Source organism: Electrona antarctica, assembly GCF_951216825.1.
Source record: "Electrona antarctica genome assembly, chromosome: 19".
In the NCBI taxonomy this organism is placed as follows: Eukaryota; Metazoa; Chordata; class Actinopteri; order Myctophiformes; family Myctophidae; genus Electrona; species Electrona antarctica.
The window spans coordinates 42,821,483-42,848,712 of NC_136800.1; the positions used below are offsets into that span (position 1 = coordinate 42,821,483).

The 27,230-nt window shown below is 48.5% G+C and overlaps 1 protein-coding gene across 1 annotated transcript in view; it reads left to right on the forward strand.

The window, feature by feature from the left end:
• The window catches only part of htr4 (5-hydroxytryptamine receptor 4), a 231,977-nt gene extending 205,655 nt beyond the window's left edge, over positions 1–26,322 (forward strand). Inside the window, exons 6-7 of the mRNA XM_079529534.1 lie at positions 7,337–7,926; positions 26,208–26,322. Of these exons, the coding sequence (XP_079385660.1) occupies positions 7,337–7,926; positions 26,208–26,235 (618 nt within the window). The 3' untranslated portion in view covers positions 26,236–26,322. The remainder of the gene's footprint in view (positions 1–7,336; positions 7,927–26,207) is intronic.
• Positions 26,323–27,230: the final 908 nt, after the last annotated feature.

Genomic DNA, 27,230 nt, shown 5'->3' on the forward strand with positions numbered 1-27,230 from the left:
TGGTGTAGTACTCATAGCCTGCTGCTATGGACTCTTAACCCCATACTGGGGGGGGACCCCTTGGAGTCCCTGGTGTAGTACTCATAGCCTGCTGCTATGGACTCTTAACCCATACTGGGGGGGGACCCCTTGGAGTCCCTGGTGTAGTACTCATAGCCTGCTGCTATGGACTCTTAACCCCATACTGGGGGGGGACCCCTTGGAGTCCCTGGTGTAGTACTCATAGCCTGCTGCTATGGACTCTTAACCCCATACTGGGGGGGACCCCTTGGAGTCCCTGGTGTAGTACTCATAGCCTGTTGCTATGGACTCTTAACCCCATACTGGGGGGGAACCCCTTGGAGTCCCTGCATGGTGTAGTACTCATAGCCTGCTGCTATGGACTCTTATCCCATACTGGGGGGGGACCCCTTGGAGTCCCTGGTGTAGTACTCATAGCCTGCTGCTATGGACTCTTAACCCCATACTGGGGGGGAACCCCTTGGAGTCCCTGGTGTAGTACTCATAGCCTGCTGCTATGGACTCTTAACCCCATACTGGGGGGGACCCCTTGGAGTCCCTGGTGTAGTACTCATAGCCTGCTGCTATGGACTCTTAACCCATACTGGGGAGGGACCCCTTGGAGTCCCTGGTGTAGTACTCATAGCCTGCTGCTATGGACTCTTAACCCCATACTGGGGAGGGACCCCTTGGAGTCCCTGGTGTAGTACTCATAGCCTGCTGCTATGGACTCTTAACCCCATACTGGGGGGGACCCCTTGGAGTCCCTGGTGTAGTACTCATAGCCTGCTGCTATGGACTCTTAACCCATACTGGGGGGGGACCCCTTGGAGTCCCTGGTGTAGTACTCATAGCCTGCTGCTATGGACTCTTAACCCCATACTGGGGGGGAACCCCTTGGAGTCCCTGGTGTAGTACTCATAGCCTGCTGCTATGGACTCTTAACCCCATACTGGGGGGGACCCCTTGGAGTCCCTGGTGTAGTACTCATAGCCTGCTGCTATGGACTCTTAACCCATACTGGGGAGGGACCCCTTGGAGTCCCTGGTGTAGTACTCATAGCCTGCTGCTATGGACTCTTAACCCCATACTGGGGAGGGACCCCTTGGAGTCCCTGGTGTAGTACTCATAGCCTGCTGCTATGGACTCTTAACCCCATACTGGGGGGGACCCCTTGGAGTCCCTGGTGTAGTACTCATAGCCTGCTGCTATGGACTCTTAACCCATACTGGGGGGGAACCCCTTGGAGTCCCTGCATGGTGTAGTACTCATAGCCTTACTCTTAACCCCATACTGGGGAGGAACCCCTTGGAGTCCCTGCATGGTGTAGTACTCATAGCCTGCTGCTATGGACTCTTAACCCCATACTGGGGGGGGGCCCCTTGGAGTCCCTGGTGTAGTACACATAGCCTGCTGCTATGGACTCTTAACCCCATACTGGGGGGGGGACCCCTTGGAGTCCCTGGTGTAGTACTCATAGCCTGCTGCTATGGACTCTTAACCCCATACTGGGGGGGAACCCCTTGGAGTCCCTGGTGTAGTACACATAGCCTGCTGCTATGGACTCTTAACCCCATACTGGGGGGGAACCCCTTGGAGTCCCTGGTGTAGTACTCATAGCCTGCTGCTATGGACTCTTAACCCCATACTGGGGGGGAACCAGTGGCGTGCACAGACATTTAGAGGGGCAGGTACTCAAGTGAAAAAAGGGCACCTTGTGCAGCGCGTGGAACCGGCCGGTTGCCTTAATAGTGTGAGATTTATAGATTGTGGGGCATAACTAATATATTAGAAGCTTTTTATCAAGCATTGTTCAATGTCACCATTGTCCACATACTGTACAGTGTACAGTGTACAAAATAATAATAATAAAAAAATATATATATATTTTTTTCTTCAAAAGGGCACATTGCCAAAAGGGCAGGGGGTGCTCTAGCACCCCCTAGTGTATATCTGTGCACGCCACTGGGGGGAACCCATTTTGGTGTTTTAAGCATTATGTTATGCTTTAGCTGTTGAAAAGATCTGCAAGCTCATAGCGCGGCACCGAGTGCACTGCAGGTGCACACGTCAACCCTGAGTGAGTAGGTGGGGAGGACCCAGACATATTAATATACATCTGTTTTCACAAGATCTCACAAGTGCTATACTAGGTCTGTGGGCTTTTACATTTCCAATGTTTTTCCTTTTGTTGTATTGTTTTCCTTTTTTGTTTTCCTTTTGTAAGGTAAACTCTGGCAACCAAACTGAAAAATACTGATGTAAGATAGTATACTATGGAGAAAACCCAACACCAACTTAGATGAGGCATTTCATTGCTTTTCAAAATATAAGGTTTTCTTCTTTTCATTTCCTAAAAAAAATGAACATTGTTACTGTAGGTGTTTTCTACCTGACAGCAGAGATATACAACAATAGACATTTTTTCCCCATTCTTAATCTCCTTCCATAAGCATAGGGGTGTGTGTGTGCGTGCGTGCGTGCGTGCGTGCGTGCGTGCGTGCGTGCGTGCGTGCGTGCGTGCGTGCGTGCGTGCGTGCGTGCGTGCGTGCGTGCGTGCGTGCGTTGCATGCGTGCGTTGTGTTGCACGCGTGCGTGCGTGCGTTGCGTTGCGTGCGTGCGTGTGTGCGTGTGTTTAACCCATTTTGGGCGGGAACCCCTTTTGGTGTTTTAAAGCATTATATTATATACTTTAGCTATTGAAAAATAGCAGACCTACAAGTTCAAATGAACTTGTGGGTCTGCTATTTTTTCTTTTTTCGTGACAATGTGCCTCAAATCTTTGAATATATATTATTACAGAGTGAACGTTTTAACTCAAATCTTTGCTTCTGGGGGGGTCCCTGGAACAACATATTTTCAGATGGGGTGGGGGGGGGGGGTGGCTAATTACATATAGTTTTTGGGGTCCTTGACATGAAATATTGAGCACCACTGATACAGAAACATGAGGTTTTTCAGAAAACTGTAAAAAAAAAATGAAGACATTTTTTTAATTTCGACGTCAGGCCTGAATGGGTTAATCTCCTTCCATAGGCATAGGGGTGTGTGTGTGTGTGTGTGTGTGTGTGTGTGTGTGTGTGTGTGTGTGTGTGTGCGCGAGCGCGAGAGAGTGAGTGCGTGCGTGCGTTTAATATACTTTTCTACTTCTACAGTGTGCGGTCACATCACTCCTGCAACAGTAACGTACACATCCCACAGCGGCCCATTGTCCGTTGCACATCGGCCACGGTATCTTGTATAGAATTCTTTCCATTGTGCAAGCCAAGCCCCGCCCCCATATAACGTACAGTGAATCAATACTGAATCTGTACGGTATAACCCATTCTGACCTGAGATCAGATTCTAAAAAATGTCTTCTACATCCTGACAGTTTTCTGGAAAAAAAATCTATGTTTCTATGTCAGTCGTTCTTCGATTTTTCAAAAATAGCAGACCTACAAGCTCGTAGCGCGCCACTCAGTGGCGCGCTATGAGCTTGTAGATCTGCTATCTTTTTTTTCAATAGCTAAAGCATAACATAATGCTAACACCAAAAGGGGTTCCCGCCCAGAATGGGATAATAGCCATTCTGGAACTCTCCCTTCTTGCGTTTATCTATCGCATCGATACGGTACAGATTTTACCAATGGAAGGAGCAGAGTTTTCGGTCGCTGGTAGAGACTAGGTAATGGCCCTATACATCAGGCCCATCGCACATCCATCTATCTGGTAGAGACTAGGTAATGGCGCTATGCATCAGGCCCATCGCACATCCATCTATCTGGTAGAGACTAGGTAATGGCCCTTTGCATCAGGCCCATCGCACATCCATCTATCTGGTAGAGACTAGGTAATGGCCCCCTATGCATCAGGCCCATCGCACATCCATCTATCTGGTAGAGACTAGGTAATGGCCCTATGCATCAGGCCCATCACACATCCATCTATCTGGTAGAGACTAGGTAATGGCCCCCTATGCATCAGGCCCATCGCACATCCATCTATCTGGTAGAGACTAGGTAATGGCCCTATGCATCAGGCCCATCACACATCCATCTATCTGGTAGAGACTAGGTAATGGCCCCCTATGCATCAGGCCCATCGCACATCCATCTATCTGGTAGAGACTAGGTAATGGCCCTATGCATCAGGCCCATCGCACATCCATCTATCTGGTAGAGACTAGGTAATGGCCCCCTATGCATCAGGCCCATCGCACATCCATCTATCTGGTAGAGACTAGGTAATGGCCCTTTGCATCAGGCCCATCACACATCCATCTATCTGGTAGAGACTAGGTAATGGCCCTATGCATCAGGCCCATCGCACATCCATCTATCTGGTAGAGACTAGGTAATGGCCCCCTATGCATCAGGCCCATCGCACATCCATCTATCTGGTAGAGACTAGGTAATGGCCCCCTATGCATCAGGCCCATCGCACATCCATCTATCTGGTAGAGACTAGGTAATGGCCCCCTATGCATCAGGCCCATCGCACATCCATCTATCTGGTAGAGACTAGGTAACGGCCCCCTATGCATCAGGCCCATCGCACATCCATCTATCTGGTAGAGACTAGGTAATGGCCCCCTATGCATCAGGCCCATCGCACATCCATCTATCTGGTAGAGACTAGGTAATGGCCCCCTATGCATCAGGCCCATCGCACATCCATCTATCTGGTAGAGACTAGGTAATGGCCTATGCATCAGGCCCATCGCACATCCATCTATCTGGTAGAGACTAGGTAATGGCCCCCTATGCATCAGGCCCATCGCACATCCATCTATCTGGTAGAGACTAGGTAATGGCCCCCTATGCATCAGGCCCATCGCACATCCATCTATCTGGTAGAGACTAGGTAATGGCCCCCTATGCATCAGGCCCATCGCACATCCATCTATCTGGTAGAGACTAGGTAATGGCCCTATGCATCAGGCCCATCAGAGACTAGGTAATGGCCCCCTATGCATCAGGCCCATCGCACATCCATCTATCTGGTAGAGACTAGGTAATGGCCCTATGCATCAGGCCCATCGCACATCCATCTATCTGGTAGAGACTAGGTAATGGCCCTTTGCATCAGGCCCATCGCACATCCATCTATCTGGTAGAGACTAGGTAATGGCCCTATGCATCAGGCCCATCAGAGACTAGGTAATGGCCCCCTATGCATCAGGCCCATCGCACATCCATCTATCTGGTAGAGACTAGGTAATGGCCCCCTATGCATCAGGCCCATCGCACATCCATCTATCTGGTAGAGACTAGGTAATGGCCCTATGCTAACAGTTTTCTTAAAAAAAACCCTATGTTTCTCAAACATTTTCATGTCAAGGACCCCCAAAAATATATGTAATTGACCGCCAACCCCCCATCTGAAAATATGTAGTTCCAGGGACCTCCCCCCAAAAGCAAAGATTTGAGTTAAAAACGTTCGCTCTGAAATAAATATATACTGAAAGAATTGCGCCACATTTTCACGATTTAAAAAAAAAATAGCAGATCTACAAGCTCGTAGTGCGGCACTCAGTGCCGCGCTATGAGCTTGTAGATCTGCTATTTTTCAAGAGCTAAAGTATAACATAATGCTTAAAACACCAAAAAGGGGTCCCCGTCCAGAATGCGTTAAGGGACCATGAAGATGGTGAAATGAAACAATTTAGTGGAAAGTGTGGATTTATTGTTTTATTTTTTTTGTGCTCGGGGTTTCCTGAGGACTTCATGTTCTTCTCGCACAACATCCCAGAGAAGCGAAACACCAAAGGGTTGTGGAGGTGGTTCAGTCTCTCTGCTATAGGAGGTGATTGATGGTGGTGCTCGCGTACTGTCGCACAGAGCCTCTTGGCCCCTCCTTGGTACCACTACTTCTTATTCCATTCTAGACGGGAACCCCTTTTGGTGTTTTAAGGGTTGTGGGGTTTTAAGGGTTGTGGAGGTGGTTCAGTCTCTCTGCTATAGGAGGTGATTGATGGTGGTGCTCGCGTACTGTCGCACAGAGCCTCTTGGCCCCTCCTGTCCTGTATCACTACTTCTTAAAGAATGGAAATGGAATGAGCGAGTGTGGGCTGATGATCTATGTAAAGCGCTTTGGGTAAAAGCACCATGAAAATTGCACCATTTATCATTTATATTTCCACACCTGCAGCCTTGCTGTCCCCTAACACATGTGGTTCCCAAAGTGGGGTCCGGGGACCCCCAGGGGTCCTTGAGAGAGTTCCAGGGGGTCCCCAGCTAAATGATAGTTTAGGAATCAAATGGACCCTTATGGGTCTGTAACTCAGAGAGTGTAGATTTGTACACTCAGAGTTAAATTAATTTGATTTTACAATATAATATACATTGTGTTACCAGAGATAGAAATGGGGGACCGTAGCCTAATTCAGAAAATGGTTGAAAAATCACGGTTAAGGTGGTTGCAGACTGGACACGTTTTTCGGAAAACCGATGGAGAAATGTTGCAAAAAAATCACACCTGTGTGAACTGAGTGGTGCAACTCCCCCCTTACAACCCCCCCCCCCCCCTCTCTCTTGCTCTCATTAGCAGGCAACAGTGCAGCACTATTTCTCTCTCTCTGTTTCTGGCACGACAGCGCCCCTACTGGTACTCATGAGTCACACACAAACATAGGTTAACACGAGTCACATAGGTGTCACACGGACACGGACATTGCTGTTCCTTGGAGTGGTTGCACCACTCAAAGATCTGAAAAACGCGCTCGGTGTGCAGGGACCTTTAGCGCCGTAAAGATACATCTTCTCTCATGGGTGTCCTTGGCATAGATATTTTTAATGGGTGTCAATTTGGGGGTCCTTGACATGAAAAGGTTTGTGAACCACTGCCCTAACTCAGTGGTTCCCAGGGGTACCTGAGGGAGTTCCAGGGGGTCCCCAGGGGTACCTGAGGGAGTTCCAGGGGGTCCCCAGGGGTACCTGAGGGAGTTCCAGGGGATACCCAGCCAAATGATAGTTGGGAACCAAATGGACCCTTATGGGTCTGTAACTCAGAGAGTGTACAAATGGAACATTTGGACACTCTCAGAGTTAAATTAACATTGGTTTTACAATATAAATTGGCGGTCTCAGAGATATAAATGCCATTAAATGGGGGTCCGTAGACTAATGCATGTCAAACTGGGGGTCCTTGAAATTAAAACTGGTTGAGAATCACTGCTAGAGCCGTAAAAATCTTCTCTCATGGGTGTCCTTGGCATATCTTTTCAAATGGGGGTCCGTGGGTTAATTAGTCTCAATGTGGGGGTCCTGGACATGGACGAGTTTGAGAACCACTGCCCTAACTAACTACCCCCCCCCCCACCTCCTCCCCCCCCCCCCCCCCCCTCTATGTGCAGATCGAGCAGCGGCGACACTCGCAGGGCAGCAACTCCACGTCGTGCGTGTTCATGGTGAACAAGCCGTACGCGCTCACCTGCTCCCTGGTGGCGTTCTACATCCCGCTGGGCCTCATGGTGCTGGCCTACCAGCGCATCTACGTGACGGCGCGCGCCCACGCCCTCCAGATCAGCATCCTGCAGCGGGCCGGCGCCGCCTCCTCCTCGGACCACCAGCGCAACAACCACCGCATGCGCACGGAGACCAAGGCGGCCAAGACGCTGTGCGTCATCATGGGCTGCTTCTGCCTGTGCTGGGCGCCCTTCTTCGTCACCAACGTGGTGGACCCCTTCATCGAGTACACGGTGCCCGACAAGCTGTGGGCGGCGTGCCTGTGGCTGGGCTACATCAACTCCATGCTCAACCCCATCCTCTACGCCTTCCTCAACAAGTCCTTCCGCCGCGCCTTCCTCATCATCCTGTGCTGCGGCAGGAAGCGCTACAGCCGCCGGCCGTCCATCCTCCTGGGGCCCGGCGGGGGCGGAGGGGGCGGCGGCGGGGCGCTGCCCTGCTCGGCCACGCAGATCAACGGCTCCACGCACGTGCTCAAGTAAGTCCAAACCGTAAGTGTCCGCTGCAAAGTCGCTGTGTGAAGTCGACCGTGAAGTCCAGAGTGAAGCACATTGTTGCTAAGTCACCACTGCGTGAAAAGAGGAGTTAACGGGCAATTATGGGCACTGTAAACCCGTAAACCTCAAGTTTAGCAGCATATACAGTTAATATACGGTAATATACAGGTGTGATGGTACAATTAGGGAGTTTCCTGGAGTTTGTTGGAAAGTTTAACGGGAGTTTCCTGTAATATACACCTCGTATTCCATGCTTTTTGTGCAGTGCACCCGCTTCGAATGTTATCAAGCGATAATCACCAGTATGTTCTTATCGGGACCACGCGATGCAGGCGATGTGGACGTTTCCTACATACTGCCTACCGCGACTATAGGAAATGCGGAAGTGGAATGACTTCCGCGCGAAGCGAAAACATCGTGAAACTGACTTACATGGCCGGTTAAGACTGATATGAGGTTAGGGGACGTGTGTGGCCGGTTAAGACTGATATGAGGTTAGGGGACGTATGTGGCCGGTTAAGACTGATATGAGGTTAGGGGACGTGTGTGGCCGGTTAAGACTGATATGAGGTTAGGGGACGTGTGTGGCCGGTTAAGACTGATATGAGGTTAGGGGACGTGTGTGGCCGGTTAAGACTGATATGAGGTTAGGGTACGTGTGTGGCCGGTTAAGACTGATATGAGGTTAGGGGACGTATGTGGCCGTTTAAGACTGATATGAGGTTATGGGACGTGTGTGGCCGGTTAAGACTGATATGAGGTTAGGGGACGTGTGTGGCCGGTTAAGACTGATATGATGTTAGAGGACGTATGTGGCCGGTTAAGACTGATATGAGGTTAGGGGACGTGTGTGGCCGGTTAAGACTGATATGAGGTTAGGGGACGTGTGGGCGGTTAAGACTGATATGAGGTTAGGGGACGTGTGTGGCCGGTTAATACTGATATGAGGTTAGGGGACGTATGTGGCCGGTTTAGACTGATATGAGGTTAGGGTTAGATTTTGGGTTAGGGGTTAGTAATAGTCGAACAACGCGAATAACGCCACGTGGCTGACGTATATGGCGTATATGGCTGACGGTAACGTCAGCATGTGGAAATGTCCATATTTGGCTGCATTGTATGAAGGGCTGACGATGGCGGAGATTAAATCACGCGATGACATCCAAAGCCACTAACTATAAGTCTAGTAAAGTGCTATTTGCTCTGTTGTCTGTTTGTTCGCCTGCTTATAGGAGCCTCTCTGTTGGTCTATTGAAGACTCTTATAACATCACGTCTCTCTCTGTGGTTTCAATGTCATGACACTTCCAGTGAATGTACCGTACCGTACCGTACCGTATCACGTACTTCCAGTGAATGTACCGTACCGTACCGTATCACGTACTTCCAGTGAAGGTACCGTACCGTACCGTACCACGTACTTCCAGTGAATGTACCGCACCGTACCGTATCACGTACTTCCAGTGAATGTACCGTACCGTACCGTATCACGTACTTCCAGTGAATGTACCGCACCGTACCGCACCGTACCGTATCACGTACTTCCAGTGAATGTACCGTACCGTACCGTATCACGTACTTCCAGTGAATGTACCGTACCGTACCGTATCACGTACTTCCAGTGAATGTACCGTACCGTACCGTATCACGTACTTCCAGTGAATGTACCGTACCGTACCGTACCGTATCACGTACTTCCAGTGAATGTACCGTACCGTACCGTATCACGTCACATATACTGATAGTGAATCACGCTCCAGTTCCTCGGGCGAGAAAATAATGACTTCCACAGGTGGTGCATTGCAGTGCATTTCACCACACGACGCATATATATATATATATATATATATATATATATATATATACTCTCAGCTGTCAGTCTCTCTCTCAGAATACAGGGTATTTTTCTGACACGCTTCTATAGTGCAATTACCGTCCCTATAAATAAAGGATATGTTTCAGAGCTGATAACGGCGTTGATTCGGAAGCGTATACTGTAGCTATAGGCCTATGGCTTGTGCTCCGTAACAGCCCAGTGGGTATTATACATTTACATATTATTTCCATGATTTGCCCTCGGGAGAGGAGAGGAGTGATCGGTTTCACCAGCAGAATAATTGTCACCATGTGAACTACTCCATACATTAATGCAGATGTAACATGACATTTAACCCATTTAGGCCTGACGTCGAAATAAAAAAATCCTGACAGTTTTCTGAGAAACCTCATGTTTCTGTGTCAGAGATGCTCAATATTTCATGTCAAGGACCCCAAAAAAGTATATGTAATATGCCTCTGAAAATATGTTGTTCCAGGGACCTCCCCAGAAGCAAAGATTTGAGTTAAAATGTTGAGGCACATTTTCACGATTTTTCAGAAATAGCAGACCTACAACTTGTAGATCTGCTGTTTTTCAATAGCTAAAGTATAACATAATGCTTTAAAACACCAAAATGGGGTTCCCGCCCAAAATGGGTTTAAATCGCATTAAGGAGTGACTCGCTGCCTCTTTCCTCAACCTGGCCACAGGAAAACAATAACAAAGATACATGTTTTAAGGCATTTTGAATCATAGAGTGGAACATATACAAGCTACCAGGCCGTACCAGCATCCTACACTATGTTTTAAAATGTTTTGCTGACCCCAGTTACAACTTGATGCTTGTGCTAGCAACACCCTCCATTACAGTTAAATGGAGCATTTATATAGAAACGGTGTATTTTATATAGCACTTTTTATCCAAGGCGCTTTACATAGATTGTGCATCGCATTCACTCACACATTCACACACCGAAGGCGGAGGAAACCATGCGAGGCACCGACCTGCACATCGGGAGCAATTAGGGGTGTTCACCGTCTTGCTCAATGAAGGGACACTTGGGCACCGACTCCTGGGGAGCCCCAAAGGGATCGAACCGGCAACCTCAAGGTTCCCCTGATACGGCTGCTCTGCCAGCCACTCTACCCGTGAGCCACTGCCGCCCAGATGAATCTGTATTATAGCTAAACATTTTTAAGAACACCAGGCAAATGACAAATCCATAACCATTAGTATGCTGTTTTATTGATATTTTTTGCTGGGGTGTTAAAAGTGAAAAGGTTCACCACCCAGAGAGAGGGAGACCTTTAAGAGCACCTTTATTAAAACTCTGCAGTACATAACAAAATGTCACTGACAGTTGCAGTTAACTCATATTAAATGACTAGAGATAAAGATGACAACACCTCTTTTTTCAAAAAGAAAGGCACAGTTCCCCATCCTGCACCACAGTGACCACACACAGTACGCCCTGCACCACACAGCCCGTCCTGCACCACACAGCCCGTCCTGCACCACACAGCCCATCCTGCACCACAGTGACCACACACAGTACGTTCTGCACCACACACAGCCCGTCCTGCACCACACAGCCTGTCCTGCACCACACAGCACGTCCTGCACCACACAGCCCATCCTGCACCACACAGCCCGTCCTGCACCACACACAGCCTGTCCTGCACCACACAGCCCGTCCTGCACCACAGTGACCACACACAGTACGTCCTGCACCACACAGCACGTCCTGCACCACACACAGCCTGTCCTGCACCACACAGCCTGTCCTGCACCACACAGCCCGTCCTGCACCACACAGCCTGTCCTGCACCACACAGCCCGTCCTGCACCACACAGCCTGTCCTGCACCACACAGCCCGTCCTGCACCACACAGCACGTCCTGCACCACACAGCCCATCCTGCACCACACAGCCCGTCCTGCACCACACACAGCACGTCCTGCACCACACAGCACGTCCTGCACCACACAGCCCGTCCTGCACCACACAGCCCGTCCTGCACCACACAGCCCGTCCTGCACCACACAGCCCGTCCTGCACCACACAGCCCGTCCTGCACCACACAGCACGTCCTGCACCACACAGCCCGTCCTGCACCACACAGCCCGTCCTGCACCACACAGTACGTCCTGCACCACACAGCCTGTCCTGCACCACACACAGCCCGTCCTGCACCACACAGCCTGTCCTGCACCACACAGCCCTTCCTGCACCACACAGCACGTCCTGCACCACACAGCCCGTCCTGCACCACACACAGCCCGTCCTGCACCACACAGCCTGTCCTGCACCACACAGCCCGTCCTGCACCACACAGCCTGTCCTGCACCACACAGCCCGTCCTGCACCACACAGCCCGTCCTGCACCACACAGCACGTCCTGCACCACACAGCCTGTCCTGCACCACACACAGCACGTCCTGCACCACACAGCCCGTCCTGCACCACACAGTACGTCTCTCTGAGCCCAGAAGAGACTACAAGCCTCTAAATTGTCAGAGAGAGAGAGAGAGGGAGAGAGAGAGAGAGAGAGAGAGAGAGAGATGGTGGTGGATTGTAGAGAAACGGTGTGTGCTGAGAAATAGATTTTTAGGGAAACTGGAGAGGTGTAACATTTAGAGGTGCAAAGTGTGTGATTGAGAGAGAGAGAGAGAGAAGAGGTGGACAAAGAATTGTTATGATTCTCCGTCACAATGAATGAGCTGTAACTTCCCAACAAACGAAACAGAGGAGGTTCAGCAACGATGCCTTTGCAAGTACGCACTTATTATGTATTTCTAGAGAGAGAGAGAGAGAGAGAGAGAGAGAGAGAGAGAGAGAGAGAGAGAGAGAGAGAGAGAGAGGAGAGAGAGAGAGAGAGAGAGAGAGAGAGAGAGAGAGAGAGAGAGAGAGAGAGAGAGAGAGAGAGAGAGAGAGAGAGAGAGAGAGAGAGAGAGAGAGAGAGAGAGAGAGAGAGAGAGAGAGAGAGAGAAATTATATCTGTGCATATATATTCTTGTACTGAGCAGTTGACTTGGAATTGATAACAGCTATACTACAGTTATGGTGCTGTGTGGATAATGTAGTCCTCCTACAGATAATGTAGTCCTCCTACAGAGTGACATGGTGCTGTGTGGGTAATGTAGTCCTCCTACAGATAATGTAGTCCTCCTACAGAGTGACATGGTGCTGTGTGGGTAATGTAGTCCTCCTACAGATAATGTAGTCCTCCTACAGAGTGACATGGTGCTGTGTGGGTAATGTAGTCCTACAGATAATGTAGTCCTCCTACAGAGTAACATGGTGCTGTGTGTGTAATGTAGTCCTCCTACAGATAATGTAGTCCTCCTACAGAGTGACATGGTGCTGTGTGGGTAATGTAGTCCTCCTACAGATAATGTAGTCCTCCTACAGAGTGACATGGTGCTGTGTGGGTAATGCAGTCCTCCTACAGATAATGTAGTCATCCTACAGAGTGACATGGTGCTGTGTGGGTAATGTAGTCCTCCTACAGATAATGTAGTCCTCCTACAGAGTGACATGGTGCTGTGTGGGTAATGTAGTCCTCCTACAGATAATGTAGTCCTCCTACAGAGTGACATGGTGCTGTGCGGGTAATGTAGTCCTCCTACAGATAATGTAGTCCTCCTACAGAGTGGCATGGTGCTGTGCGGGTAATGTAGTCCTCCTACAGATAATGTAGTCCTCCTACAGAGTGGCATGGTGCTGTGCGGGTAATGTAGTCCTCCTACAGATAATGTAGTCCTCCTACAGAGTGACATGGTGCTGTGCGGGTAATGTAGTCCTCCTACAGATAATGTAGTCCTCATACAGAGTGGCATGGTGCTGTGTGTGTAATGTAGTCCTCCTACAGATAATGTAGTCCTCCTACAGAGTGGCATGGTGCTGTGTGGGTAATGTAGTCCTCCTACAGATAATGTAGTCCTCCTACAGAGTGACATGGTGCTGTGTGGGTAATGTAGTCCTCCTACAGATAATGTAGTCCTCCTACAGAGTAACATGGTGCTGTGTGTGTAATGTAGTCCTCCTACAGATAATGTAGTCCTCCTACAGAGTGACATGGTGCTGTGTGGGTAATGTAGTCCTCCTACAGATAATGTAGTCCTCCTACAGAGTGACATGGTGCTGTGTGGGTAATGTAGTCCTCCTACAGATAATGTAGTCCTCCTACAGAGTGACATGGTGCTGTGTGGGTAATGCAGTCCTCCTACAGATAATGTAGTCATCCTACAGAGTGACATGGTGCTGTGTGGGTAATGTAGTCCTCCTACAGATAATGTAGTCCTCCTACAGAGTGACATGGTGCTGTGTGGGTAATGTAGTCCTCCTACAGATAATGTAGTCCTCCTACAGAGTGACATGGTGCTGTGCGGGTAATGTAGTCCTCCTACAGATAATGTAGTCCTCCTACAGAGTGGCATGGTGCTGTGCGGGTAATGTAGTCCTCCTACAGATAATGTAGTCCTCCTACAGAGTGGCATGGTGCTGTGCGGGTAATGTAGTCCTCCTACAGATAATGTAGTCCTCCTACAGAGTGACATGGTGCTGTGCGGGTAATGTAGTCCTCCTACAGATAATGTAGTCCTCATACAGAGTGGCATGGTGCTGTGTGTGTAATGTAGTCCTACAGATAATGTAGTCCTCCTACAGAGTGGCATGGTGCTGTGTGGGTAATGTAGTCCTCCTACAGATAATGTAGTCCTCCTACAGAGTGACATGGTGCTGTGTGGGTAATGTAGTCCTCCTACAGATAATGTAGTCCTCCTACAGAGTAACATGGTGCTGTGTGTAATGTAGTCCTCCTACAGATAATGTAGTCCTCCTACAGAGTGACATGGTGCTGTGTGGGTAATGTAGTCCTCCTACAGATAATGTAGTCCTCCTACAGAGTGACATGGTGCTGTGTGGGTAATGTAGTCCTCCTACAGATAATGTAGTCCTCCTACAGAGTGACATGGTGCTGTGTGTGTAATGTAGTCCTCCTACAGATAATGTAGTCCTCCTACAGAGTGACATGGTGCTGTGTGGGTAATGTAGTCCTCCTACAGATAATGTAGTCCTCCTACAGAGTGACATGGTGCTGTGTGGGTAATGTAGTCCTCCTACAGATAATGTAGTCCTCCTACAGAGTGACATGGTGCTGTGTGGGTAATGCAGTCCTCCTACAGATAATGTAGTCCTCCTACAGATAATGTAGTCCTCCTACAGAGTGACATGGTGCTGTGTGGGTAATCTAGTCTTCCTACAGATAATGTAGTCCTCATACAGAGTGACATGGTGCTGTGTGGGTAATGTAGTCCTCCTACAGATAATGTAGTCCTCCTACAGAGTGACATGGTGCTGTGTGGGTAATGTAGTCCTACTACAGATAGTGTAGTCCTCCTACAGAGTGACATGGTGCTGTGTGGGTAATTTAGTCCTCCTACAGATAATGTAGTCCTCCTACAGAGTGACATGGTGCTGTGTGGGTAATGTAGTCCTCCTACAGATAATGTAGTCCTCCTACAGAGTGACATGGTGCTGTGTGGGTAATGTAGTCCTCCTACAGATAATGTAGTCCTCCTACAGAGTGACATGGTGCTGTGTGGGTAATGTAGTCCTCCTACAGGTAATATAGTCCTCCTACAGATAATGTAGTCCTCCTACAGAGTGACATGGTGCTGTGTGGGTAATTTAGTCCTACAGATAATGTAGTCCTCCTACAGAGTGACATGGTGCTGTGTGGGTAATGTAGTCCTACTACAGATAATGTAGTCCTCCTACAGAGTGACATGGTGATGTGTGGGTAATGTAGTCCTCCTACAGATAATGTAGTCCTCCTACAGAGTGACATGGTGCTGTGTGGGTAATGTAGTCCTACTACAGATAATGTAGTCCTCCTACAGAGTGACATGGTGCTGTGTGGGCAATTTAGTCCTCCTACAGATAATGTAGTCCTCCTACAGAGTGACATGGTGCTGTGTGGGTAATGTAGTCCTCCTACAGATAATGTAGTCCTCCTACAGAGTGACATGGTGCTGTGTGGGTAATGTAGTCCTCCTACAGATAATGTAGTCCTCCTACAGAGTGACATGGTGCTGTGTGGGTAATGTAGTCCTCCTACAGGTAATATAGTCCTCCTACAGATAATGTAGTCCTCCTACAGAGTGACATGGTGCTGTGTGGGTAATTTAGTCCTACAGATAATGTAGTCCTCCTACAGAGTGACATGGTGCTGTGTGGGTAATGTAGTCCTACTACAGATAATGTAGTCCTCCTACAGAGTGACATGGTGATGTGTGGGTAATGTAGTCCTCCTACAGATAATGTAGTCCTCCTACAGAGGGGCATGGTGCTGTGTGGGTAATGTAGTCCTCCTACAGATAATGTAGTCCTCCTACAGAGTGACATGGTGCTGTGTGGGTAATGTAGTCCTCCTACAGATAATGTAGTCCTCCTACAGAGTGACATGGTGCTGTGTGGGTAATGTAGTCCTCATACAGATAATGTAGTCCTCCTACAGAGTGACATGGTGCTGTGTGGGTAATGTAGTCCTCCTACAGATAATGTAGTCCTCCTACAGAGTGACATGGTGCTGTGTGGGTAATGTAGTCCTCCTACAGATAATGTAGTCCTCCTACAGAGTGACATGGTGCTGTGTGGGTAATGTAGTCCTCCGACAGATAATGTAGTCCTCCTACAGATAATGTAGTCCTCCTACAGAGTGACATGGTGCTGTGTGGGTAATGTAGTCCTCCTACAGATAATGTAGTCCTCCTACAGAGTGACATGGTGCTGTGTGGGTAATGTAGTCCTCCTACATATAATGTAGTCCTCCTACAGAGTGACATTGTGCTGTGTGGGTAATGTAGTCCTCGTACAGAGTGACATGGTGCTGTGTGAGTAACGTAGTCCTCCTACAGATAATGTAGTCCTCCTACAGAGTGACATGGTGCTGTGTGGGTAATGTAGTCTTCCTACAGATAATGTAGTCCTCCTACAGAGTGGCATGGTGCTGTGTGGGTAATGTAGTCCTCCTACAGATAATGTAGTCCTCCTACAGAGTGACATGGTGCTGTGTGGGTAATGTAGTCCTCCGACAGGTAATGTAGTCCTCCTACAGATAATGTAGTCCTCCTACAGAGGGACATGGTGCTGTGTGGGTAATGTAGTCCTCCTACAGATAATGTAGTCCTCCTACAGAGTGACATGGTGCTGTGTGGGTAATGTAGTCCTCCTACATATAATGTAGTCCTCCTACAGAGTGACATGGTGCTGTGTGGGTAATGTAGTCCTCCTACAGAGTGACATGGTGCTGTGTGGGTAACGTAGTCCTCCTACAGATAATGTAGTCCTCCTACAGAGTGACATGGTGCTGTGTGGGTAATGTAGTCCTCCTACAGATAATGTAGTCCTCCTACAGAGTGACATGGTGCTGTGTGGGTAATGTAGTCCTACAGATAATTTAGTCCTCCAACAGAGTGACATGGTGCTGTGTGGGTAATGTAGTCCTCCTACAGATAATGTAGTCCTCCTACAGAGTGACATGGTGCTGTGTGGGTAATGTAGTCCTCCTACAGATAGTGTAGTCCTCCTACAGAGTGACATGGTGCTGTGTGGGTAATGTAGTCCTCCTACAGATAATGTAGTCCTCCTACAGAGTGACATGGTGCTGTGTGGGTAATGTAGTCCTCCTACAGATAATGTAGTCCTCCTACAGAGTGACATGGTGCTGTGTGGGTAATGTAGTCCTCCTACAGATAATGTAGTCCTCCTACAGAGTAACATGGTGCTGTTTGGGTAATGTAGTCCTCCTACAGATAATGTAGTCCTCCTACAGAGTGACATGGAGGTTTAGCCACTCTAACGCTCTGTGCCGATGAGACATTTTGGCCGATATATCGATATCCGATATAATTAATATTATTGCTGTTATGGCCGATAACCGATATTACCGATGTCGATATAATCTCATTCTGTATTAAAAAATTATAATTATTTTGTCCATTCTGAAAAATACATAGAACAGTCCTTGTCTGCAATGCAGGCTTAGGCAAGTCAGATTTAACTTTAATACTTATATTTAATATTGTCAGCTTGATATATTCTTTCAGAGCGATTTTTATCTCAAATCTTTGTTTCTGGGAGGTCCCTGGAACAACATATTTTCAGATGGAGGTCAGCGGCCAATTACATATAATTTTTGGGGTCCTTGACATGAAATATTGAGAACCACTGATATAGAAACATGAGGTTTTCAGAAAATTAACATGATTTAGAAGACATTTTTTAAATTTCTACATCAGGCCTATCTGAATGCAAGAAAGCATAAATTAGTTAGACATAAATGCCAAACAGGTCAGCGTCATCATGTCGACGGCACGTTGGTCCGACTCACTCCACTACTAACTAGAAATGATACTGTATCGGTATCGGGAAAAGTATCGGATCGGCCCTTATTTGTCATATCGGGTCATATCGGTATCGGTGAATATGCCAGTCTAACCACCGATCCGACACAGGGGTGTAAGGGGGTTGACACTATGGCAGGGAAAAAAATGTTGGGACATGTGGAGTTTGCTTTGGAGTTGCTCAAACTGCAAGTGCACATTTGAGTGAGGAGTCTGCTATAAACACAACACGATATATATATAGCTAGATAGCTATAAACACAACATGAGATATATATAGCTAGATAGCTATAAACACAACATGAGATATATATAGCTAGATAGCTATAAACACAACATGAGATATATATAGCTAGATAGCTATAAACACAACATGAGATATAATATAGCTAGATAGCTATAAACACAACACAAGATATAATATAGCTAGATAGCTATAAACACAACATGAGATCACGACACTGGTATTGGTATTCGGTATCGGCTAACTCACAAATTGAGGTATTGGGATCGGAAGCGAAAAAAGTGTATCGGGAGCACATCCCTACTAGTACTAACCCTGTCCCGAACCCTAACCCTAGCGGCACGCGGACGCCACGTTGTCAGACTAATGCGCCGTCGATCGGAATTACAAGCGGATCCCTGCATGCCAAACGCCTCCCAACCCTGAGTCTACGGACGTGGATTCATCGCAATATACATATACATGTAAAACACTCTGATTGTTACTCACTTCGGTGCAAGGAGAGACTAGCCAAAGCTACTTAAAACCAGACGCTTATTTTGACTGGCATGTAGCCCCGCCCCCTACTAAAGTACATGCGAGAAGATTTAACCAGACGCTTATTTTGACTGGCATGCAGCCACTTTGAAACTATACTAAGCTAAAGTACATGTAGGGTAAGAAGATTTAACCCATTTTGACCTGAGATCAGATTCTAAAAATGTCTTCTACATCCTGACAGTTTTCTGAAAAAGCTATGTTTCTATGTCAGTCGTTCTTCGATTTTTCAAAAATAGCAGACCCTACAAGCTCGTAGCGCGCCACTCGGTGGCGCGCTATGAGCTTGTAGATCTGCTATTTTTCAATAGCTAAAGCATAACATAATGCTAACACCAAAAGGGGTCCCCGGGGTTAAGAAGACGTATAGCATGCAATGCATACATCAATGCTATTTGATCAGCTGGATGACATCCTATTTAGAAGTGGTGTACATAATCCATACAGCATTTAATAATAATAATCTCCTGTTTCTGTAGCGTCAGGCAGCTTGATGTACAGTACTGTACATGGACATGACACGCTGGTGTACAGTATGTCGCAGGGACTTAATCCCCGCTATCCAACCCTTGATGCTGAAGTGCCAAGCAGGGGAGGCACTGGGTCCCATTTCTTCTTTGATACGAACCGGCCGGGGATCGAACCCCCGAGCTCCCTGCAGTCCCTCCAGGGCGCGCACTCTAACCACAAGGCCACTGAGCTGATTCACCATTTCTGTTATAGGAGTTCATAATAAGACTGGACGTTGTTGCACTTGCCTTGCCCCCCACCACCTGTCTGTCTGCGAGAGGTTTATTTCATGGAAAACATTTATCACGGCTGTTTATGCATTTGTCCGCATCGTTAAACATTAGCTGCATCCCTGTGTTTACGTCATGGCGTGCGACTCACCTCCTAATGTGAGGCCAATGAATTATTCATAGCAGAGTGCCTCTGGCTATTATCAGGCTATACTGTAGGGATTATGTTCCGTTCAAACGTCTCTGACTGTTTGGAGATTCATGGACAGGAAACTCGACAGTTCTCTAACCCAGTCTGGGCGGGAACCCCTTTTGGTGTTAGCATTATGCTATGCTTTAGCTATTGAGAAATAGCAGATCTACAAGCTCATAGCGCGCCACCGAGTGGCGCGCTATGAGCTTTGTAGGTCTGCTATTTTTGAAAAATCGAAGAACGACTGACATAGAAATATAGCTTTTTCAGAAAACCGTCAGGATTTAGAAGATTTTAGAATCTGATCTCAGGTCAAAATTGGCTAACAAAGCTCTTTGATTATTGTTTGGGAAAGCGAGTGTCACCAAACACCAGGGGTGCCCATAAGGTAGATCACAGTCACCAAACACCAGGGGTGCCCATAAGGTAGATCACAGTCACCAAACACCAGGGGTGCCCATAAGGTAGATCACAGTCATAGGCTGTGCAAGTAGACCACATGACATGCTCCTAAAATATATAACTATTTTTGGCATCTGCCACTTGAATTCAGGTGACTTGATTGATTGACATAAAAAGGACCTGTCAGCTCAAACCCACAAACAATATATTGTTTTCAAGAGCGTTGCAGACAAACATCACATATATACATATATATATATATATGTATATATAATATATAAAAACCCTAGCAATTCCATTTTGCCCTTCTATGGGATAACATTCTGTCGGGGTGGGTAGATCTTGTTGAGCTGGTCAGTTTAAAAGTAGTTATTGAGTCAAAAAAGTGTGGGCACCTCTGCCATACACTATCTATCACAAGTTAAACTATACATAATGGGAGTATTACACAGTGAAACTAGAACAAGTGCCCTTCTGGGCACAGGTCTCCACCAGGAGGATAGGAGTGTGTGTGATGTTTGGCAAAATGTTTAGGAGTAATATAAACATGTTTTTTTGTTTTCTTCATTTTGTTGAGGAAATGCAGAGCCAGATCACTCATAGCATCTCTGAGGATATAATTCTGGATGAGCAGGACATTTGCAGCATTTTGTACGAAACGGGCCACTCCTGAAAAGTTTGGAAAGGCAATCTTAGCCAATCAGTGTAGAATCTGAGAAATCCAACAGCCTCGTCTTGATCACATGACTACAGAGATCATTTGCGTGAGATTTGGATGAGATCTGTGCGACTAATATAAACAATGTGTTTTTCATATATCGGCCTCATGGTGGCGCTATAACCAGCAGATGTGGAGGGATGCAGGGACAATGTTTTTCCATGGCCTCTAGGGAGTGCACCTACAAAGTTGTACACAGATCGATGCAGTTATAGGTAAAAACAGGAATTTCATGGAAATTGCACATTGTGTTTGTGATTTGTGGCATTTTGTTCGAAACTGACCAATCATGTGAGCTTTGGAAGCCAATCTTAGCCAATCAGGATGGAAGATGGGAAATAGTGCAGATCCGTGTTGATCACATGACTATGGAGATAGTGTATACCGAATTGTGTGATGTATGGATAAAATGTGCGTGAGTAATCTACAGAAATGTGTTTTGCCAAAATCTGCCTCATGGTGGCGCTATAACAGACCGTTGTGGAATATTTGGGGCAGAGGTTCGTCGTTGGCATCCAGGGAGTGTGTGTGCACAGTTTGGCATGGATCGGGCCAACGGTGCCGGAGATTAGCTGGTAACGGACGGACACACACACGGACACACACACGGACAGAGTGCAAAACATACTCTCTCCCCATGCCTTCGGCCTGGTGGAGACAAGGATGGACGGACGGACGGACGGACGCACACGGACGGAGTGCAAAACATACTCTCTCCCCATGCCTTCGGCCTGGTGGAGACAAGGACGGACGGACACACACACGCACACGGACGGAGTGCAAAACATACTCTCTCCCCATGCCTTCGACCTGGTGGAGACAAGGACGGACGGACACACACACGCACACGGACGGAGTGCAAAACATACTCTCTCCCCATGCCTTCGACCTGGTGGAGACGAGGACGGACGGACACACACACGCACACGGACGGAGTGCAAAACATACTCTCTCCCCATGCCTTCGACCTGGTGGAGACGAGGACGGACGGACACACACACGCACACGGACGGAGTGCAAAACATACTCTCTCCCCATGCCTTCGACCTGGTGGAGACAAGGACGGACGGACACACACACGCACACGGACGGAGTGCAAAACATACTCTCTCCCCATGCCTTCGGCCTGGTGGAGACAAGGACGGACGGACGCACACACGCACACGGACGGAGTGCAAAACATACTCTCTCCCCATGCCTTCGACCTGGTGGAGACAATGAAGGATATGGCTCTTAAAAACAAACACTCATTTCCATATTCCTTGATGAAAACATACAGTACTAGTAGTCCCCCCTTGCAAACCCACACTATGGTTCAAACTCTGTCCTTTCATACTTAATCACACTTAAAGTTTGTTTTCCAAATTGGCTTTGTTTGGCTTTGTGTGTAATGTAAGGTTGCTCCATGAGGAGATCCCAGACAGTATGGTATTACTCTTGTGTTTGCAATTATGCCGGCTTACAACTGAATCAATTTGACAGACACATACAGGTATATTCTGGGGCCTTTTGGGGAATTATGTCAAACATTATGATTAATTTCAGTTGTTTAACTGTATCCTCAATAATCCAACTTCCTTCGTTTCTAGCTGTCTGTTCTATTGCGTGTCTCGGGAGAAACATTGAGCATGTACCTGGTAATGATTCTGTGCTACCAGCATTTTGTTTTTAAGCCTTTGAGTAAGTCCACTATGCCTTGTGAAGCAGGCATAGTGAAAGTGGTCAGTGAATTAATTATACAACTAAAGATTTAAGGATTTTAAACTGTAAGCTTTTTTTTTTTGCCGTTTTAGACGAGATTGTTGCTGCAATTTCCTCCCCTCTCAGGTAGTTGTATTGATCCTGCCGCATTACTGTGTATAAAAGTTTACTTTTCACACGTTGGGAATCTGACATGCAGGTATTTCTGAAGCCCTATAACCACACCAGATAAGAGGGTCGCCAGTGGCGTGCACAGACATTTAGAGGGGCAGGTGCTCAAGTGGAAAAAAAGGGCACTTTGTGCAGCGCGTGGAACCGGCCGGTTGCCTTAATAGTGTGAGATTTATAGATTGTGGGGCCTAAATAATATATTAAAAGCTTTTTATCAAGAATTGATCAATGTCACCATGGTCCACATACTGTAAGAATAAGAGAAAAAAAAGGGCACATTGCCAAAAGGGCAGGGGGTGCTCTAGCACCCCCTAGGGTCTATCTGTGCACGCCACTGAGGGTCGCCATGCAACTCCTTGCAAGAAAACAAACCCACACCAATGCAACTCCTTGCAACATGCCGTTGGGAATAATGGTTGCAAGGAGTTTCAAGGTTAGGGCTTAAGAGTTGGAGCTTTGCTCTTCATTTGGCTTTGCTCTTACAATTTACAATTTAGGCATTTAGCAGACACTCTTAATCCAGAGCGACTTACATTAAGCAAGAACAAAAAGCATGGGAATACTTCACATACACAAAATGTAGTTATCATGATCATGCGTAAGCTAAGAACGTAAGAGTGGAATATCTATACATACATAGATTCTAGCCAAAGCCCAGTCTAGCTTCTTAAAGACGTGGGTGAAAAACAAAACAAAACGGAACAAAAGATGCATTGGCAGCCCCCTCACCACCACCCCTATGCATTGGCAGCCCCCTCACCACCACCCCTATGCATTGGCAGCCCCCTCACCACCACCCCTATGCATTGGCAGCCCCCTCACCACCACCCCTATGCATTGGCAGCCCCCTCACCACCACCCCTATGCATTGGCAGCCCCCTCACCACCACCCCTATGCATTGGCAGCCCCCTCACCACCACCCCTATGCATTGGCAGCCCCCTCACCACCACCCCTATGCATGCACATTTCTGGTGCTGCAGGGAAACACAGCAATAAAGCCGCCTTTGTTTTCCCATTAACACGTCAGCAAAACTGGTTTCACGTCTCAGCCGGTGTCGCTCAAATTTCTTACGAGGAAGCCCTGCTTCGCTCCTCATGTCTTTAGCATTTATAAATGAAGCCCTGCTTCGCTCCTCATGTCTTTAGCATTTATAAATGAAGCCCTGCTTCGCTCCTCATTTCTTTAGCATTTATAAATGAGGTTCCTCATTTAAAAACGCTAAAGACATGTGTGCAACTTAACCGTACAGATTGCTGGTAAAAAACAAACACTCTAATTGACTATAAGAGTGGAAACACACATGCATGTACCAACGGCGTCAACTTCGGGAGTGCCTGAGGGCTTGGGCACCCACTGAAAAAATAATAAGCCAAATAGCACCCACTGAGATGAAGGCTGAAGATCCCCTCCCCCTGGTCATTTTGTCACATAGGCACACACCTTTACGGTGTTCACAGAACAGGTATTCAAATGCTAATGGCCGGGCTCCACCGGGCGCGTCAGCGTCGCGTCTCCGTCACCGTCAGGGAATGTTCCCTTTTTAATCAATGAAGGGTGGCTCCACTGCCCGCGTTGCGTTGCGTTGACGGAGACGCGACGCGTGCATTAAAATTGAACCGGTGCGTTTTTTGACGCACGCGACGGAGACGCAACGCGTCCGGTGGAGCCCTGGCGTAATACGGTGGCTTTGTTCCAGTGAGCGCACGGTTCATTCACACTCCGTCTCCTGCAGCAACACAACACTAACACAGTCAGCGGAGAGGCTGCTGTCTGTGTACCGTCTGTAAAGAGCCATGAGCCGGGAGGGGAGGGGCAGCAACACCGCCGGCCGCGGGGGGGTGGCTGGGGGGCGGGGCGGGGGGCACCCACTGCCGTTATAGGAACCTTCAGCCACTGGCATGTACTGCACATTAAATGCGCCGTGGGAGGTTGCCAGGCACTGACAGGCATGCACACATGCACACGTACGCACGCACGCACGCACGCACGCACGCACGCACGCACGCACGCACCCACACACACGCGTGCGCACACGCACACACACAGAGAACATACTCTGGTGTCTACTCACAGAAGCTTCAAACTCTAATGAGAGATCTCTTACCGTGCCCACTTTGACCTGTCACTCATGTATGATTGACAGGTCTTCTTGGCTGCCGTGTCTTTTCACAGTAATGTCTCGATGCCCCCACACTGTCACGAAACCTCTTCCTGTTTCAACGTGACACATATTGGAACAGTGTGGAGGGAGAGAGTGCGTTTGCGTGCCATAAAAGCGACAGTTGGCTTCTACATGGGTCACACACTCAACACACACAAAAAAGAGAAATTCTGGTAGGAAAGAAATATTTTTCCTTCAAGTTGTACTGCTTTATTCCCAAAGGTGTAAATTGTAGACTTGCAAAGACAAAAAAGGGAATCCAAGGCAAGGCAAAAAAAGATGTATCATTTAGGGTCAGGGTCTATCTAGCCTCGATACCCAGGCTTTCATTTCGTCTGCGCGAAAAATGAAAGCCTGGATTTACGCATGGGCTGCACTGGCCTAAACGTGGGAGTCAACCCTTCCGCGTAGGCGTCGCTTCAAATGATGTGACGTCAGGGCTCTGAGCGGTGTGCACCCGTCAAAATAACACCGTGAGGAAATCATTACCAGTGGAACTTCAAACGAGGCTATGCGAGGAAAATGAGGAGAATTGCTGAAGAACCCACCACACCGTCTAAGAAACAAACCAACGTGTGCCGACTCCAGTGGTTTCTGCTTCTGGTCGACACAATAACTGGGGGGGGGGGGGGGGGGGGGGGGGGGGGGGGGCTGGGGGGGAGGAGAGACCGGGGCTGACGGACAGATCGGTGCACCAATCAGGGTGTCGCGCAAATCTGAGCCGCGGCCCTTCCATCTAGGCCAGAAATGTCTAGCGTTAGCTCAGGCTAGGGTCTATCTGATACTGATAGACCCTGACGAAGACCTTTATCGGTCGAAACCCGTAGGTCCTGTTTTTTTTTCTTTTTTTCACCAAAGACGGCCTTGGATTCCCCTTTTTTTCTTTGCAAGTCTGCAATTTACACCTTTGGGAATTAACCCATTTTGGGCGGGAATCCCTCTTGGTGTTTCAAGCATTGAACAACATATTTTCTGACGGGGGTCGGCGGCCAATTACATATATTTTTGGGGGTCCTTGACATGAAAATGTTTGAGAACCACTGACATAGAAACATAGGTTTTTCAGAAAACTGTCAGGATTTAGAAGACATTTGTAGAATCGTTGCCAGGTCTGAATGGGTTAAGCAGTACAACTTGAAGGAAAAATACCTTTTTCTGTCTATAGAGTGTCGCAGTCCCGCCCCCTTTCATGACGACGGCAGGCCCAGTCCCGCCCCCTTTCATGACGACGGCAGGCCCAGTCCCGCCCCCTTTCATGATGACGCCAGGCCCAGTCCCGCCCCCTTTCATGACGACGGCAGGCCCAGTCCCGCCCCCTTTCATGATGACGCCAGGCCCAGTCCCGCCCCCTTTCATGATGACGCCAGGCCCAGTCCCGCCCCCTTTCATGATGACGCCAGGCCCAGTCCCGCCCCCTTTCATGACGACGCCAGGCCCAGTCCCGCCCCCTTTCATGATGACGCCAGGCCCAGTCCCGCCCCCTTTCATGATGACGCCAGGCCCAGTCCCGCCCCCTTTCATGACGACGGCAGGCCCAGTCCCTCCCCCTTTCATGACGACGCCAGGCCCAGTCCCGCCCCCTTTCATGACGACGCCAGGCCCAGTCCCGCCCCCTTTCATGACGACGGCAGGCCCAGTCCCGCCCCCTTTCATGATGACGCCAGGCCCAGTCCCGCCCCCTTTCATAACGACGCCAGTCCCAGTCCCGCCCCCTTTCATGATGACGCCAGGCCCAGTCCCGCCCCCTTTCATGACGACGCCAGGCCCAGTCCCGCCCCCTTTCATGACGACGCCAGTCCCAGTCCCGCCCCCATTTCATGATGACGGCAGGCCCAGTCCCGCCCCATTTCATGATGACGCCAGTCCCAGTCCCGCCCCCTTTCATGACGCCGCCAGTCCCAGTCCCGCCCCCTTTCATGACGACGCCAGGCCCAGTCCCGCCCCCTTTCATGACGACGGCAGGCCCAGTCCCGCCCCCATTTCATGATGACGCCAGTCCCAGTCCCGCCCCCTTTCATGACGACGCCAGTCCCAGTCCCGCCCCATTTCATGACGACGCCAGGCCCCCGGAAATAGTTCCCAATGCATTTTTCCCATAGATATTTCAAAACGTATTTATTTAAAGACCTTATAATAAGCGTCGTACGAAGCCAACTCTTGTCGTGACAAATCATGACAACAAACACAA